This window comes from Protopterus annectens, chromosome 2.part0 (assembly GCF_019279795.1).
Source record: "Protopterus annectens isolate FY-2018-M chromosome 2.part0, PAN1.0, whole genome shotgun sequence".
Lineage (NCBI taxonomy): Eukaryota > Metazoa > Chordata > Ceratodontiformes > Protopteridae > Protopterus > Protopterus annectens.
In genome coordinates this window covers 1,966,502,360-1,966,518,500 of record NC_056728.1, presented here as the reverse complement: position 1 = coordinate 1,966,518,500, position 16,141 = coordinate 1,966,502,360, and the positions used below count along the sequence as shown (strand labels likewise).

General features: G+C 43.2%; 1 protein-coding gene across 1 annotated transcript in view; it reads right to left on the bottom strand.

Moving 5' to 3' along the window:
* Positions 1 to 5,125: 5,125 nt before the first annotated feature.
* The window catches only part of FYN (FYN proto-oncogene, Src family tyrosine kinase), a 1,397,726-nt gene continuing 1,386,710 nt past the window's right edge, over positions 5,126 to 16,141 (bottom strand). The window contains exon 10 of the mRNA XM_044060462.1: positions 5,126 to 5,403. Coding sequence (XP_043916397.1) covers positions 5,126 to 5,403 — 278 coding nt within the window. The remainder of the gene's footprint in view (positions 5,404 to 16,141) is intronic.

Genomic DNA, 16,141 nt, shown 5'->3' with positions numbered 1-16,141 from the left:
AGAACGTAGAGCTCTCCTGTACAATCTCTTTCTTGGTGGCAGCTGCCACCACCATAGCATCTACTGGAGATCCCCTACTCCAGCTGGTCTTGTCCAGTGGGGGGGCTAAGAACTTTGTCTGGCCTTTTTGGAATAGGCTCTACAGTGTCCGGTTCCTTCCATGCTCTAGAGGTGATTAGGTCCACCAATGGATCTGCAGGGGGAAACACCCAGGAGATAGATGGGCCCGTGCCGAATGCCTCTAGGAACACTGAGTCATCCAGGGTTGGTTTTTGGGTGACCACCTCCCTCTTTGGTGTAGGAGTTCCATGATGTCTCCAAAGGAGACATCCTCGGGGGGGGTGACCTGGGACAACCTCCCCCTTCCTCCAAATCAGTGTCATCCATGAGGGACTCTGGAGAGGAGTCCAAGTGCCTCCTTTTACACGTTTGTTTGCGAGGAGCCTCTTCAGTGGGACTCTCTGGGGGAGGGACTTGTAAACTTCTGGCTGCTCCCGAGTGGGTGCTCCCTGAGGCAAAGCAAGCACGGGCTGTCCATGGGATGACAGGAAGGTCGAAGCCGTACCCAGAACTGAGGGAGTCGGGGTGGATTCAGAAAAGGAAATGGTCAGAGGTCTCGACCCACTCGAGAGGACCCTCTCCACCACATCAAATACCGAAGGACAGCAGACATGTTGGGAAACAAGTAAGGGAGCCACTCCTCTCGGATCTGATGGGGGAGTCAGAGCCAAGCCTGCAGAAGCCGAAATACCAAGTGGGGGACTGCGCTCTGACAATCTCTGAACCAACAGAACCCCCAGAGATCCTATGCCGAGGCTACGGCCTCACAGCTTGGATCCAACCCAGTTGGATCCAACATGCTCAAGGCAATGGCTGGTGTCGAGGTACAGGGTAACATCGGCACCGACCCCCTGACCCCGACAGCTCTCGGATCCAAAGACTCTAAAACCGAGGGTTGGATCAATGAAAGAGCTATGGGGGTGAAAACGGGCTGTGAGCTTCCCGCTCCGGAGGGAAAGGGGGCTGGCAAGACTCCCATCTGGATCTGGGTGCAGATGAACTTCCACATCATCCTGTCCATCTCTGACTCACCCAAGCTGCTGGTGGAATGTGAAGAGGAAGCCACTGACATTGACCAGGAGTGCCAGTGAGGGGAGGGTCTGGATTGTGGCTTAGGTACCTCTGGCTCCGGGGAAAACCAAGGCGAACAGAGTCGAGGGATACTGGGCTTAGGAGGGGACCCAGATTTTGAAGGAGGCCCCGACAGAGCCAAGTAGTCCATGAACCGCTTTATAGGTCTGTCCTTGTGATGCTTTTCCCCATCAGCAGGTCTCAAGATGGGAGGTTGAGTCCCAGAGGCCTGGGAAGGGGCAGAAATGGTAGTAGAAGTCATAGTAGTGGCAGCGGGGAAAGCCGTCCCCGAAACAGGCAGTAGTCCTTTCATCATTAGTTTAGCCCTCCTGTTTTTGAGGGCTCTAGGATTGAAGCTCGTGCAAATATAGCAGGCTGTATCTGGGAGGGCCACTCCTAAACACAATACACACAGCGTGTGGCCATCTGCTGGAGACAGCTTATGGCCACACTCAGTATATTTTCTGAGGACAGGCTTGGGGTTCTCAGCCATGTCCAGAAGGAAGCCCAACACATACAAATTCACACACAAACTTACTTACTGAATGGGTAGAGGAAGGCCAAGGAAGGGGCAACACTAAATGATAAAGTCTAAACTTTTTTTTGACAACTGACGACCAACGAGTGGTAGGGGAGGTTGCAAAAGGGAGATAGGGAATCCTACACTAACACTAAAGGGAAAAAGCATCACTTACCCAAATAAATTGCCTGGAGCTCAGCGACCACGATGCTTAGCTTTTCAACGGCAAACAAGATCTGAGGGAAGGAATGAGACAGATGGGCATTATGGGTAACGGAAGGAGCTTGGAGCTTGGATCAGACTAAAACACAGAGATTTACCCTTTCTTTTCCCCATGGTATCAAATAAGGTATCTTCAGCCCACAACACTAAAACAATACAAAGAATCTGAGCTGAACCATGGGAAATAAAACAGATTCTCATCTTCCTTGGGAAAATACTAGAACATAGGAACATAAAAATAATATTGGGCAAGAGACCACAGGAACCATAACATGCCTTGTATGTTCCTTTAAAAGTAGATGAAACAATTCATGTCACACTTATCACTTAATATTGCTTACCTCACAAATCGAGAAGGGCCTTACACGATAAACCTTGTCTGAGTTTGTAAATACCTATTCATTTATCAACACTAGTCTTAACAGCAACCAAAACAGTACTTTGTTTGACCTCTACTGGAACCTTATTTCACAGCCTGGATATACTATGTGTTAGGAACTTATCCCTAAAGTGTGTCTTGTTTATGTTTTGGTGTAGATCTCTATTGTGTGGGTATTTGTAGAGGCACCTGTTTTGCATAGAAATAGGAGGCCAAATAGGATGTGGGTCTTTTTTCATGGCTTGAAAAGCTAATAAGTGTTAAATAAATTCCTTTGCTCCTGTTTTAAATGTTCTGTATTCCACATATCATTTCAATGTGTGATAACAATATGGCAACTTCTTAACATTTGTGCCTTAAAATTTCAACACAAAATCTATAAGTACCAATCTCACACCTACAGTGGTAACTTGAAATTAAATTTCTGATGACTTTGCAAGCACAGTGTAAATCCACTCTCTGAGCAATGTCCTCCATTCCTGGCACATTAATTTGTAAAGCTTGGAAATAAAAGAACAGGATATACATCAAGAGAATATGTGAACTTTCCCCAGACTGAATACGCACATTTACCTATACAAGCATATCTTGCTCCAGTATAGTCTGATCTTGGGAATACTCTTAAGAATGTGTGCATCAGCTTCTTTGAAAAGTACAGTTTTTGTTAATTCAGTTCAGTCATGGATCAGAGAATAACTAGACAGAAGAGTAGCACTGTAGAAATCCTCTGCCTTGAAGAAAACTCACTAAAATAGGTATATACCTACTGCATAGCTACATGACTTACAGACACGACCTAAGAAGTTAGAATGGAGAGTGTACGTCACAAAAAGGCCAATAACTAGTGGGGTGTATCGGGGCTCCCTGCTGGGGATGCTCCTATCTGGCATCTACTTCTCTGAGGTAAAGGTTAATGTCAAGTGCTCCTGGCTGACCAAGTCTAATGCTGATTGCAACTGTCGTTGAATTCCCTTCAAGAAGGCCTGACACAGACTAATAACCAGTGTCACAGTCATGGTCTAAAACTTAATGTCAAAAAATGTATCACAGTATCTTTTGGAAAGACAGCTCAACAATCTACTAAACTTACAATACACCCTTAAGACTACACTTTGTAGTCAGGCATTTGGGAAAGCATGTAGACAGTGATTTGGCATATGACCACTGTGTGTCTACTGTACTGAGGAAATCACTCTGTGTTGTGCAACTTATAAGCAGGAGTATATCACCTATATCCAAACATGTCATCATTCCATTGTACTCTGTTCTCATAAGACCAGTCATTGAGTACAATGCCCCTTGTGGTATGTACCTGGCCAGGCATATGCAACAAATTCAGAGATTCCTCACAAAAAGAACACATGGTGTAGAAAAAAAGTCCAACTCAGATCACCTCAAAGGCTTGTCCTTACATTCGGTCTTCTATAGGCTGCTGAGAGGTGACCTATGCCTGCCCTACAAAGCATCCTATGATTCAGCCCTAATAGACCTGCTGCACATCCATAAAATAAATAGCACCAGGAACATGCAATCCAGGCACCTAAATCATTCCTCCAACAAAAATAGGATATGCTGTAGGGACAGGTATGTGTCTCAGAGATTCCCTCTTCTCTGAAATAGGCTTCTCATCCATGTGAAGTAGAGTTATCCCTGCACCTGTTCAAGTGAAACTCGATCAGTGGATGGAAACTGTAAATATATCCCTGGTCTAGCACCTATGTCTCTATTAGAAAGAAGAAGATTGTAAATGTCGGCTACCCGTGTCCAAGTATACATACCCCACAAAACCCTTCGAAATAAATACATATCAAATTTTACAGGGTAGTGTAGCTAGTCTTGGTCAATAGCCTAGTATTCTACTATGATATTACAAAATAATTACTACTGTTATAAACCTGCTTTCTTTCCAATAAATGTAACCTCAACATTTTTGTGTTTTGTAATAGCCTACCATGGAACTGGGACTGCCAACAGATGTACATGACCATACAACCTGTAGAATGTCTGAAGTTGGTGAAAAAAAATATTAGTGGGGGTGTCAGACTGATGCAGGCAGCTGCTGACTGTATTTAGAAAAACACAGATGTGAAAGACCTAAAAATGGAAAATAACATTTAGAGTTTTGGGGTTGCAGACTGATGCCTTCCTGTTTTCATGAACATGCACTTCGTGTCCCATTTTTATATTTACGCTTTTTGGCTTGCCTGCATGTATCTGAAGGTTCTTGCTTATGAGCTGCTTCATCAGGTTCCACGTTTCCACATGCTGTGTGGCTGACGAGATGCATGTGGATTGGTGGCTCAATATCGGTCTACCTCTACATTTTAACACATCAGTTTATGCAATACACCTCATGAGTTTGTGCAAGTGTATTTTAAAAATATATAGTCAACATTTTAGTGAGGCTGATACACTTTTTATTTTACAATTCATGAAATAGTATATATCTGTATCACCCAAACTTTTTAATCTGATGATTTTAAAACAACAGATATATAGCTACTTGTGGTACCGTAACTTACCGATGACATAAGTGAGAAAAAGAATTTCAGTGCTTATTTTCCTTCAGAATTTGTAGACATATCTGTTGGTTAACCGCTATCTATAATTTTAAATAAACTTAAACTATAAATAACATATATACAGAACACAAACAAATTAATCAAAATGTCATTTACAATTTAAAGTCTGTCTAGCACATTTAAGAATAACACAGATCACAGCATAAAATATACTACCATCTGCTACACACTTTGGATGGTTATTTGAGGAACCACATTCTCTACGCATACACAAATTTTAAAAAGAGAAAAACACAGAAGAAAATATTCTTGACATATTTTTAATCTCACTTAAATGTTATTCTGTACATGCTAGGTTATTAAGACTCTCTCACAAAGGTTGATTTCTATTATTTCTATCAATAATGCATACAAACGTAACATAATATTCATATGGCAAATGTACTTACCTTTACTCATGTACTCTGTGACAATGTAGATCGGCTCTTCTGAAACGACAGCATATAACTGTACCAACTTGTCATGCCTCAACTTCTTCATAATCTGGGCTTCTTCCAGGAAGGATTCTGGGGACATTGTGCCAGGCTTCAATGTCTTTACAGCTACTTTAGTGGTCCCATTCCATGTACCTAACATTAGAGCATCAGAAAGACTTTGTCAAAAAATATTCTCCATAGCTGAACAACTTGCAGCCATGAAATGTACTTAAGTTTCTGTTAAAAAAACTATTATACAAGTATATGTGATACTTTGGGAATACAGGAATATATGAACAGTGCTGAGCAGAATAATTTAGTTATTACACAAAATGAAAATAAATTCAACTGTAATTTAGTTCTGTCCCCTTCTTTTGTTAATTACCTATTTGGTATTGGTGCCCTAATGTATGATCATCCCAAAAGGATTGAACTATATAATGTGAAAGGAATCCAAATCAGGTCAGAAAGTTTAGTTATTCATGGCTTACATATTATCTTTGGTATACAACGTTAAGAATTAGGCACTGGCTTACTACTGCTGGGTGAATGACAGCAAGTTCTGTTTCTCCTGTGCACTGAATACAGCAAAACTACAGTGTTCTGATAACTACCTTTCTGAAGTGTGAAATGAAAAAAATGAAATGTCCAGTGTTAAATCCTGAGAAGATAAAGATAATGGCAGCCCTGCTCCTTGGCTAGTAGGGTGCCCAGGCCTAGCCCGGGTGTTGTACTGCATGAGAAGGTAACAGTTGTGAGTGCAGTTATCTTCTTCTGATGGAAAAAGTAAGACTTATCAGGATAATGGCTCAAATTCTGCAACAGGATGATGTTATATCGATGAATGTACTGGTACTGGTAGAACTGAGTGGATTACTATACACTGATGTATGCAAGACTGCCTGGAGTGCTATTTTCTTCAGCTGGAACTGGTGTAAAATGTCTCTGCCTTGTTACAAAACAAAATATAAAGAAAAGCCCACATCTTCCCAGTTTTGAAGACATTGCTCCAATTACAAGGAAAGGATAGTTATAAGGTGTTACTTCTAACACATTCAGCCCTGCACAACAGGAGAAGATATCTACCATTCAACAGAAAGTAACTTATCAGGAACCACCTAGCAAATCCTGATCCTTCAATGTGCCTAGTCCCTGACTATGTTATGTACCACTCCACAGGCCAGTATGCAAGTACCGTTTTCAACCTTGCAAGGTGTTTCACATTTTCATAATAGTTTTGCAGCCACTGAGTTAATACATTTAAGTAATGGAATGTGGGAGGTGAAGTCTTCCATAAGGTTGAAGGTAGATGACTTACATTTCACCTGAAAATTCAGTTAGTTAGTTTTTGATGGTTCTGCACTAACAAAGGGTTGCAATTATTGGATCATGCATCAGCTTCTCGTACTGGATCCCAGTAAGGCATCAGCCAACAGTGTAGCCAGGCATACTCACTGTACTCAAGTGAGCCATTTTCTAACTAAGAAGTCCTCAGAAACAGTGTACATTACACAAGCCAAAAATATCTCTGGAAATGTTTCAGCTAATGCCTACAAAACATATGTGACCACACCTTGCCTGCACAGAATTACTCATTTGAAAAATTATTTCCTTTTACTGCTGTAGTGTGTTAAGAGCAGAAATGCTGCATCACTTCTGCAGCATGGAAAAGAAAAATATGAGTTTGTGAACACAAAATATACATTGTTGGCTACAATCCAAGTATCAGTCTTGCTATTTGAATTGATTCATATTAACTGGCTTTTTAATGAGGCTGTGTGAGCTTTGAGGGGTTTGGAAGACTGAAACTTGTGAAGAGTGTTTCTTTGCTTTTGCAACACCCACCATGAACTTTTTCTTTTGGTGGTGTGGTGTCATTTCAGTGCATCATCTGTCTCTCACTTAAAACACACCTGTTCTAAGGTTGATATGCTGCTGACACTTTGTTTTTCTTCAATGCAACTTGTTTCAAAAATGTTTTAATGAATTAATCATTAATGTAATTAATCTTTACTTGCATGCTTAAACTAATATTTTTTATCACTGTACAACTTTTAAATAATTTTTATTCATTTTAAATTTTATTGTGCTTGCTGCTTTTATATTTGCTATAAAACACACTGATAACATCTCAGCTGAGCTGTGAAATATAAATAAAAATCTGATATTGTTAATCCTAGTTCATTCCTTACGTATGGGTATCGGTTCCGACCTCGGAACTGAGACGGCCATTTTCCAAGCTCGCATCAGCTTCAAACTCTCAAGCTAAACTCTTACCCACAATCCCCCTTCTCCCTGTTACCTCAGATTTTGTTTGCCGCATTGCCATTTGGTCGTGTCAAGCTGCCAAGTACAGTTGTTTGTTGTTTAATAACCATTTATATTACTTTTCTGTCAGAAAAGTTTCTATTTCATTGTCTCTTACCCTATCACATCTAGCAATCATACTTTCTTCAGGTTTTTGTCTCTTTTCTCTACCTTTTTACCATGAGTTTTTTTCCCCTTACCATCGTTGGTAATCCTTCCCTTTTTCTCATACCTTCGGGTATTCTTTTGTACCATTGCTGGTACCCTTTTCTGCTTTCTATTTTAGCTATTATGGCAGATAAGAAAGGTAGTCCGGGGTTTAAACGGTGTTCTGATTGTGGACACAGACTACCTACTTCTGATGCGCACTCTTTGTGCGTTTATTGTTTGGGGGCGTCCCACTTGTCTGTTGACCCGCCCTGTACTATTTGTGAGAACTTTTCAAATAGAACCTTGTTGGAAAGGAAAAACAAGCTGTTACTGAAGGGACTTCTTAAATCTCCCTTTCAGAGGATATTTTTGGGTCAGAGGCCTCAACCCCTTCTACAGCCCATAAGAAAATCTTGGATGTTCCTACCAAGGCTAAATCTTTGCCTTCGTCCCCGGCTGGGGACTCCTGCCAACCAAAACCTAAAAAGGCTAAAGTTTCGGCTCCGGAGCTCACTCATTCAGCCCCACTGCTTTCGGTGCCTAGACCTTCGGCACCGAGGCCTTCGGCTCCATTAATGATCTCGGCTCCATCTTCTCCTGCAGCCTTCACTATATCGGCACCGAGGGGCTCCTTGGTTCAGACTATTACCAGTGTATCGGCACCGACCATTCAGTCGGCGCAGACCTTGACCACGTCGGCTCCAAGATCTTCCTCAGAACCGACACCTTTATTGCTGACTCCAGTTTTGTCGGTTCCATCTTTGGTACCGACAACCACTTCGGCACCGATCCCTGTGTCGGTGCAGACCATGACCTCGGCACCGATGACTTCTTCGGGGGAGATACCCATAGTCCAGTCTCTCTTGGCACCATTGTTCTCGGTGCAGACTGGTGAGATGGGCACAGAGTTTGCCTCTTCTGTGGACAGGCCTGTTTCTCCCTCAGTCTTCGTGAGGTACACTAGAAGCCCTTCAGAACACAATGTGTTGCGTCTTGTGGATCAGGTACTCCTGGCCAGAGGTATCCCCCTTCCTTGGGAGGTGATCACCGATCTCCAAAGACCCCTTCTTATTCTCCTCCTTCATTGCCTTTGAAGTCCATGGATATAGCACAGTCTTCCCCTTCTGTGGTTCCCTTTATGGATCTCACTAAGGAACCGCAGTTGCCTTCGTGGCAGGAAAGTTTTGCTATGACCCAGGATGTCAGTTGTGATACTCATAGTTTGCTGCTCCACAGGCATCCAGGGACTCCGGATTGGCAGGCTGAGCCACTTAGGGGAGGGGTGACCCCTGTCCTAGACATTCACTCCTCTTCAGGTGAACCAGCCTTCCAACTGATGGAGAAGGCTTTTGCTGCTGCTGGCGATACTGGACTGTATCCATCAAGTCGCACCGAGCGGACACCGGGTGCAAGGGCCTCAGGACATATTCCCACAGGAAACCCCTTTTCCGCTGTCTTCCCCAGCTTTTCCCACTGAGGAAGTCCACCGGAAAAGTTTGTGTAAGAGGAAGCACATGGACTCCACAGAGGAGTCCCTCACTGAAGACACAGATTTTGATGAAGGGGAAGGATCCCCTCAGTCACCCTCTGAGGTATCCTTTGGTGATATCCTCAAAATCCTGAAACAGAAGCAGTCCTCTAATCTGACCTCTGAGGAATCTGTGTTCCTGCAGGCCTTTCGTGCTCAGCCCCCTACATCCTGGGTTACTCCACCTGCCGATTAACTTGTCTGGCTTATCGTGCAGCATGCTTGGAAGGCTCCCGACACCGTCAAAGCTATTCCCCGGAGGCCAGATAAGGTTTTGTCCCCTCCTGCTACGGATCCCCATTGGTCAAAAGGTCTTCCTGTGGATGCTTTGGTGGTGGCGGCCACAACAAAAAAGCCAGATAAGGTTTTGTCCCCTCCTGCTACGGATCCCCATTGGTCAAAAGGTCTTCCTGTGGATGCTTTGGTGGTGGCGGCCGCAACAAAAAAGGATCTGGCAGAAGAAGATAGCCAGACTGTCCATCCACCTAACAAAGAGTCCCAGGCCCTGGACAGGATAGGGAAGCACTCTTTTGCATCAGCAACCTTTACTATCAGGACCCTGAATTATATGGCACACTTTACTAGGCTTCAAAGGGATCTGATTTCTGAGCTCTCTGAAACCTTGGCTGGTGCCATGTCTGATGAGGTCTGTGACAAAGTGGCCTCTCAGCTGGCCACCATTGAGTCAATATCTAACTCCTCTATGTGACTGATATCTCACGCATCAGAAGGAGCAGCTAGAGAAGCGGGTTCAGCTGCGGTCTTGAGACGACACGCCTGGATGCGCTTGTGCAATTTCGTGGAACCCTTTAAGACTTCCTTTCTTAATGCTCCCATTGAGGCCTCCTCGTTGTTTGGACCCAAAGTTAAAAGCACACTGGCCAGATGTGAACAGGACGGTAAGACCCTTTCTGCTGTAGATGTCCATTATTCTTCCCCTCAACGTGCTTTCTCCTGAAACCAAAAGAGTGGGAAGATATGGTTCAAAAAATCTCAGGGTCATTTCTGTGACACACAGGCCGAGTTCTCCCCTAGAGGCAAAGGGGGAAACTCACAGAGAAGACGCTCCTTTTGGGGCAGAGGGGGTCCGCATAACCAGGGTTCCAGGGATTCTTTCCCTGGCCAATCCTACCAGTGCTCCTGAAGAGCGTCCCAATTCCTTTCCTCTGGAGGTGGTTGGGGGATGTTTCTCCTTGTACCCTTCTGCCTGGCTAACCATCACCACCGATTCTTGAGTACAAAGGATTATAACCAGAGGTTATCATATCCCCTTCGATCTTTGTCTTGTCCCTTCAAAAAAACTTCCTGAAGTTCCACCCAGTCAAAGGGAAGAAGCAGCACTAGAGATAGAAAAGCTGCTAAGAAAGAGAGTCATCCAAATAGTCCCTCCGGACCAGATAGGATCCAGATTCTACTCAAGACTATTTTTGATGCCAAAGAAAACCGGGGACTGGAGTCCAATTTTGGATCTCAGTGTATTGAACAAGTTTGTGAGAGTACAAAAAGTCCGGATGGTCACAATACAGTCTATCCTCCCACTTTTGGAAAAAGATGATTGGATGTGCTCAATATATCTTCAATATGCGTACTACCACATAAAGGTGGACAGGCCATCAAGAAGATTTCTGCGCTTCAGTGCGGGAGCCAGTCACTACCAGTTCAGAGTACTGCCCTTCGGACTCTCTACAGCCCCCAGAGTGTTCACAAAGTGCATGGCAGTTGTCACAGCTCACTTGCGACTTCAAGGATTCCAGGTGTTTCCATACCTAGACGACTGGCTCATTTCCGCCCCCACCAAACATCTACTGGAAGAAGCCCTGGCATACTCTCTCCTTGCTGCACAAAGGCTAGGCATAACCATAAACTGGCAAAAGTCCAATCTCACCCCATCTCAGTCAACAGAATTCATAGGGGTTATCTTGGACACAAAGAACTGCAGAGCTGCCATTCCAAAGCACAGAATTTTAAGGATAAAGCAACAACTGATTCCAATACTTTCAAGGGAGAAATCCACGTCTCACTCAGTTCTACAGCTGTTGGGTTCCATGGCAGCCTCCATCACCACTGTCCCACTAGCCAGGTTTCACATGAGGCTTCTTCAATGGCTACTGCTCACCCAATGGTATTCCTTTCAGCATCCTCTTTCAGCCATGATTCTAGTAACCCACAGGTGCAAACAGGATTTAAACTGGTGGATGATACGCAATCTGTCACAATGGTTTCGCCCTTCCCCCCCCCAGCAACCCAAGGCCACAGTGACCACGGATGCCTCCCTGATGGGGTGGGGGTGGGGGCTATGTCAGGGACAGACAGTCCAAGGCACTTGGTCCCAACTGGAGGCCCATCTGCATATAAATGTACTAGAGCTGAGGGTGGTGCTTCTGGTGTTGCAAGCATTCCATCCCCTGCTGCCGTCTGGGACAATTGCGATTCAGTCAGACAACATGGCAGTGGTCTGGTACATCAACAAGCAAGGTGGAACCAAATCTTACCCCCTTTGTCGAGAGGCCATGAGGATATGGCAATGGGCGATGGCTACAAAATGTTTTCTTCTAGCAACGCACATTCCTGGGAGTTCCAACGTGATAGCAGACAGACTCAGCAGGTGCATTCTTCAACCTCATGAGTGGTCCCTGAATCCCTTGATAGGGGAAAAGATCTTCCACCGCTAGGGCCGTCCTTGCTGCAACCTCTTTGCATCTCCGACCAACTACAAATGCAGCAACTACTTCGCCCTGATTCCCCCTCTGGGACAGTCACCCAGGGACGCTCTGGTCCACGATTGGCCCTCGGGTCTTCTTTACGCATTCCCACTCTTTCCGCTCATTCCCCAGTTTCTGAAGAAAGCCCGTCGGTTGAAGAGCAAGGTGATCCTCATAGCACCATATTGGCCTCGACAGATTTGGTTCCCCTTCCTTTGGTCTCACCTACTAGATCGACCATGGATTCTCCATCCACCCCCAGAGTTGATCTCACATCCACAGAACCTGATTCATCACAACTTGAACAGGCTGAAGCTCACAGCTTGGCTACTCCAATTCCCTTGATTGCCAGGCAGAATGATCTTTCTTTAACAGTACGTGACATTCTCAATGCATCTCATAGTCTTCCACTACAATTACTTATCTGAGCAAGTGGAAAAGATTTACCTGTTGGCTGAAAGATAAACAAACATAAACCTTCTCAGCACCAGTGTCGATAACACTAGACTATCTGGCCAATCTTTTCCAATCGGGTCTATTGGCCTCTACCATTAGAGTTCATTTGGCTGTGATTTCTAATTTTCAGGAGGGTGTCCAAGATTCCTCTCTTATGTACCACAAATTGTGCAAGACCTTCATAAAAGGTGTGAATCATCTGAAGCCACCTTTTAGAGAACCTATTCAACCATGGGATTTATCATTAGTTCTACAAGCTCTGACAATGCCACCTTTCGAACCAGCTTCTTCTTGCGACCTCAAGCATTTGTCATGGAAAACCTTGTTTTTGGTCGCCATTACTTCTGCCAGATGTATTTCTGAGCTTCAAGCTTTATGTATCAAGAGTCCATACTTGATTTGTCATAGAGATAGAGTGTCTCTGAGAACTAATCCATAATTTCTGCCAAAAGTGATCTCTGAAATGTCCATTAATCAAACCACTGAATTGCCAGTTTTCTTTCCCAATCATTCAAACAGAGGAGAGTATTGCATACATAACCCTACTTTCGTAAATCTGACCAGTTATTTTTGGCCTTTTCTGGACCTAGATTAGGATCTGCTGTTGCTAAGGTCACATTAGTTAGATGGTTGAAGGACTGTGTGACCTTCATTTATACACAACGTAATATCTCATTGCCTACTACCATGAAAGCTCATTCAACAAGGTCGGTGACAGCTTCTGCTGCCTTCCATGCCAGAGCTTCTTTCCATGACATCTGTGCAGCTGCAACTTGGGCTACGCCTCATACCTTCATCAATCATTGCAAATTGGATTTGGCCTTCAGGGGAAGAGCATGTTTTGGTTCTGTGGTGCTCAGGAATGTCCTTCCATGACAGCCTCACAGGAATAGAGGTAGCTGGGGACTATGTCCCATACATAAGGAGTGAACGAGGATTAACAATATCAGATAAAGAAGTTATGTCTTACCATAACGTTTCATCTGTATTGTTGATCCTCGTTCAGTCATTACGACCCTCCCTCCTTCTCCCTCCTGTGGTTTCTAGTGGATCTCACCATCCGGTTCTCTTAGGTTATTTGACCAGAGGTAGCCTCTACCTTCTTTGACTTGCAAACTCAATCTGAGGTTAACAGGGAGAGGGGGATTGTGGGTAAGAGTTTAGCTCAACAGTTTGAAGTTGACGCAAGCTTGGAAAATGGCCGGCTTGGTTCCGAGGTCGGAACCGATACCCATACGTAATGACTGAACGAGGATCAACAATACAGATGGAACATTATGGTAAGACATAACTTCTTTTTATACTGAATGTGTGTTACAGGGCAACTGAAAATGCCCCACTGGGCTCAAGCCCATTTTTGTCACCCAAGAAGGGAAATGGTATTGGATGTGAAAATTTGGTTTCTTGGAAGTTATAAACCCAGCTGTATAAAGGCAGAGCCATGCTAACACATAACAGACAATTGCAAATATGACAGAATGAGATGGAAATTCCAATTTTAATGATAGATCACAGAAATGAAACTAAAAAAATTCTCAGAAACACATCTGAATCACACAGCTACTGCCTTCTTCCTGTATCGGTCTGAGCAAATCAATTAAACCATCTATGTTTAACTGTTTCTCATTTTCATGTTTCCTTCGGCAAAATATATACACATATATATATATATATATATATATATATATATATATATATATATATACGTGTGTGTGTGTATATATATATATATATATATATATATATATATATATATATATATATATATATGTATATATATATATATATATATATAAACATAACTTACTAATGTGACATTAATAGCAGAAACACAGAAGGACATCTGTGTACCTAAAAGTTATACAGGCTGGTCAAACAGAATCAATTAATATCTTTGATTTATAGCAATGGACTTGGCTATCACTTGTCTAGACTTTATCAAGACCCGTTAGACAGTATCTTGGTAAAAATAAATAAATAAAATGAAGAAACAATCTAGGTAATCTTGGAATGCAATGCAGGGTAGTAGTCTGAATAAGAGACTAGCTAAGAGACTCTCACAACAGTGGGGTACATTCTATGGAAGGTGAGGGACAGTGCTGGGTTTGGGCACTGGGAATGGCATTATTCGTACTTGTACATGCTATAGGGCAGAATTTGAATAAATATGCCTGACTGCAGATGACTGATACTCAAGAATGATGGTATGCAAAACAGACTGGAAAGAAGGAATAAAGTAAAAATTGGAGCCCTTAAGATCCCGTGCAAAGAAATTTAAATAATACAAATGGAAAACAGTGACAGAAAGAGCATGCAAACGGTGTAGTCATCAATAAATTACAAGCATTAATAAGTGTGATAGGACTAGGGATGTATTTGGAAGAAATGCTAAGAAATTAATTAACAGCAGAGACTAAGAAATGTTATTCAACTGAGCAGACAACAAGACCATATTCAAGGTACTGTGTGTACTACAAAGGAAAAAAACAAACTATTTTCAGAAATATAAACAGGGATGACATACTACACAGGAAGACAATTAGAGGCGAGTCATTTCAGATTAAAAGAAAATGGTGCAATGTTTACTCCAAAAGCGACGTAAGAAGATACTTTCTTACAAGGACCCATAATACACATATCCTGGAGAAAACATAGGAGAACATAGCAGAAACGTACATTTGTGTACCTACCATAAATGTAGATGTTCGAGTGTATTCACTGTTGCAGTCATTACAATTAGGTTATCCTGCTGGCAGGCTACGCACAGTCGGCCTGAGTTCCAAAGTCTAGGTCCGACGTCGGCTGCTGTCGCCTCTTCCCAGACATCAGTGCGCCAGGGGTATATAAGATGCAGCCGAATTCATTTTCTTCAGTTTTTCTTGGCCCAGAGGTCAGGTGCCCCTAAAATGGTAGGCTAGATTATGCCAATAAGCATGCATGCACAAAAAATATTTTTTCTTCATCTACAAGCAAATACACCACATAGGTTGTATAGAGTAGGAAAGTACAGTTAGGTCCCAGCAAGGAAGAAAGGGGGATGGTGGGAGGGTAACCTGGACTGCAACAGTGAATACACTCAAACATCTACATTTATGGTAGGTATACAACTGTACTATGTTCACCGTGTTTTGTTGCAGTCATTACAATTGGGTTGAATCCCAAAGCTAAGGTTGGGAGGCTGGAGCTAAATAGGATTAGGTGAGGCTATAAGGCCCTGCAGAACTGCAGTGGCAAAGCCTGCCCTGGATTTAGAGTAGAGAGGTAGGTGATAGTGCTTTGTAAAGGTATGCAATGAACTCCAAGTTGCAGCCTCTAAGATGTCTTTGGTTGGTACTTCTCTGAGGAAGGCTTGTTGCTCTGGTTGAATGTGGCCTAATGCCCTTAGGCACTGATTTGCCATGCTGTGAATAGCAGAAACTAATGCAATGGCCTATCCACTTTGAAATTGTCTGTTTTGAGATAAGCTTTCCTTTTGATGCTGCAGCATATGCCACTAGAAGTTGATCAGTCTTTCTGAAGGCTTTAGTTCTGTCTAAGTAGAAGCGTAGTTGCCTGTGAATGTCCAAAGAATGCAGAATTTTCTCACCCTTATTCTGTGGGTTTGGATAGAAAGTAGGCAAATGAATTGTTTGGTTAAAGGCCACACTGGACACTACCTTAGGCATAAATGTAGGGTTTGTCCTTAGCGAAACCCTGTCAGGATGGAAAATGATAAAAGGTTCCACAGCCATGAGTGCCTGTAACTCTG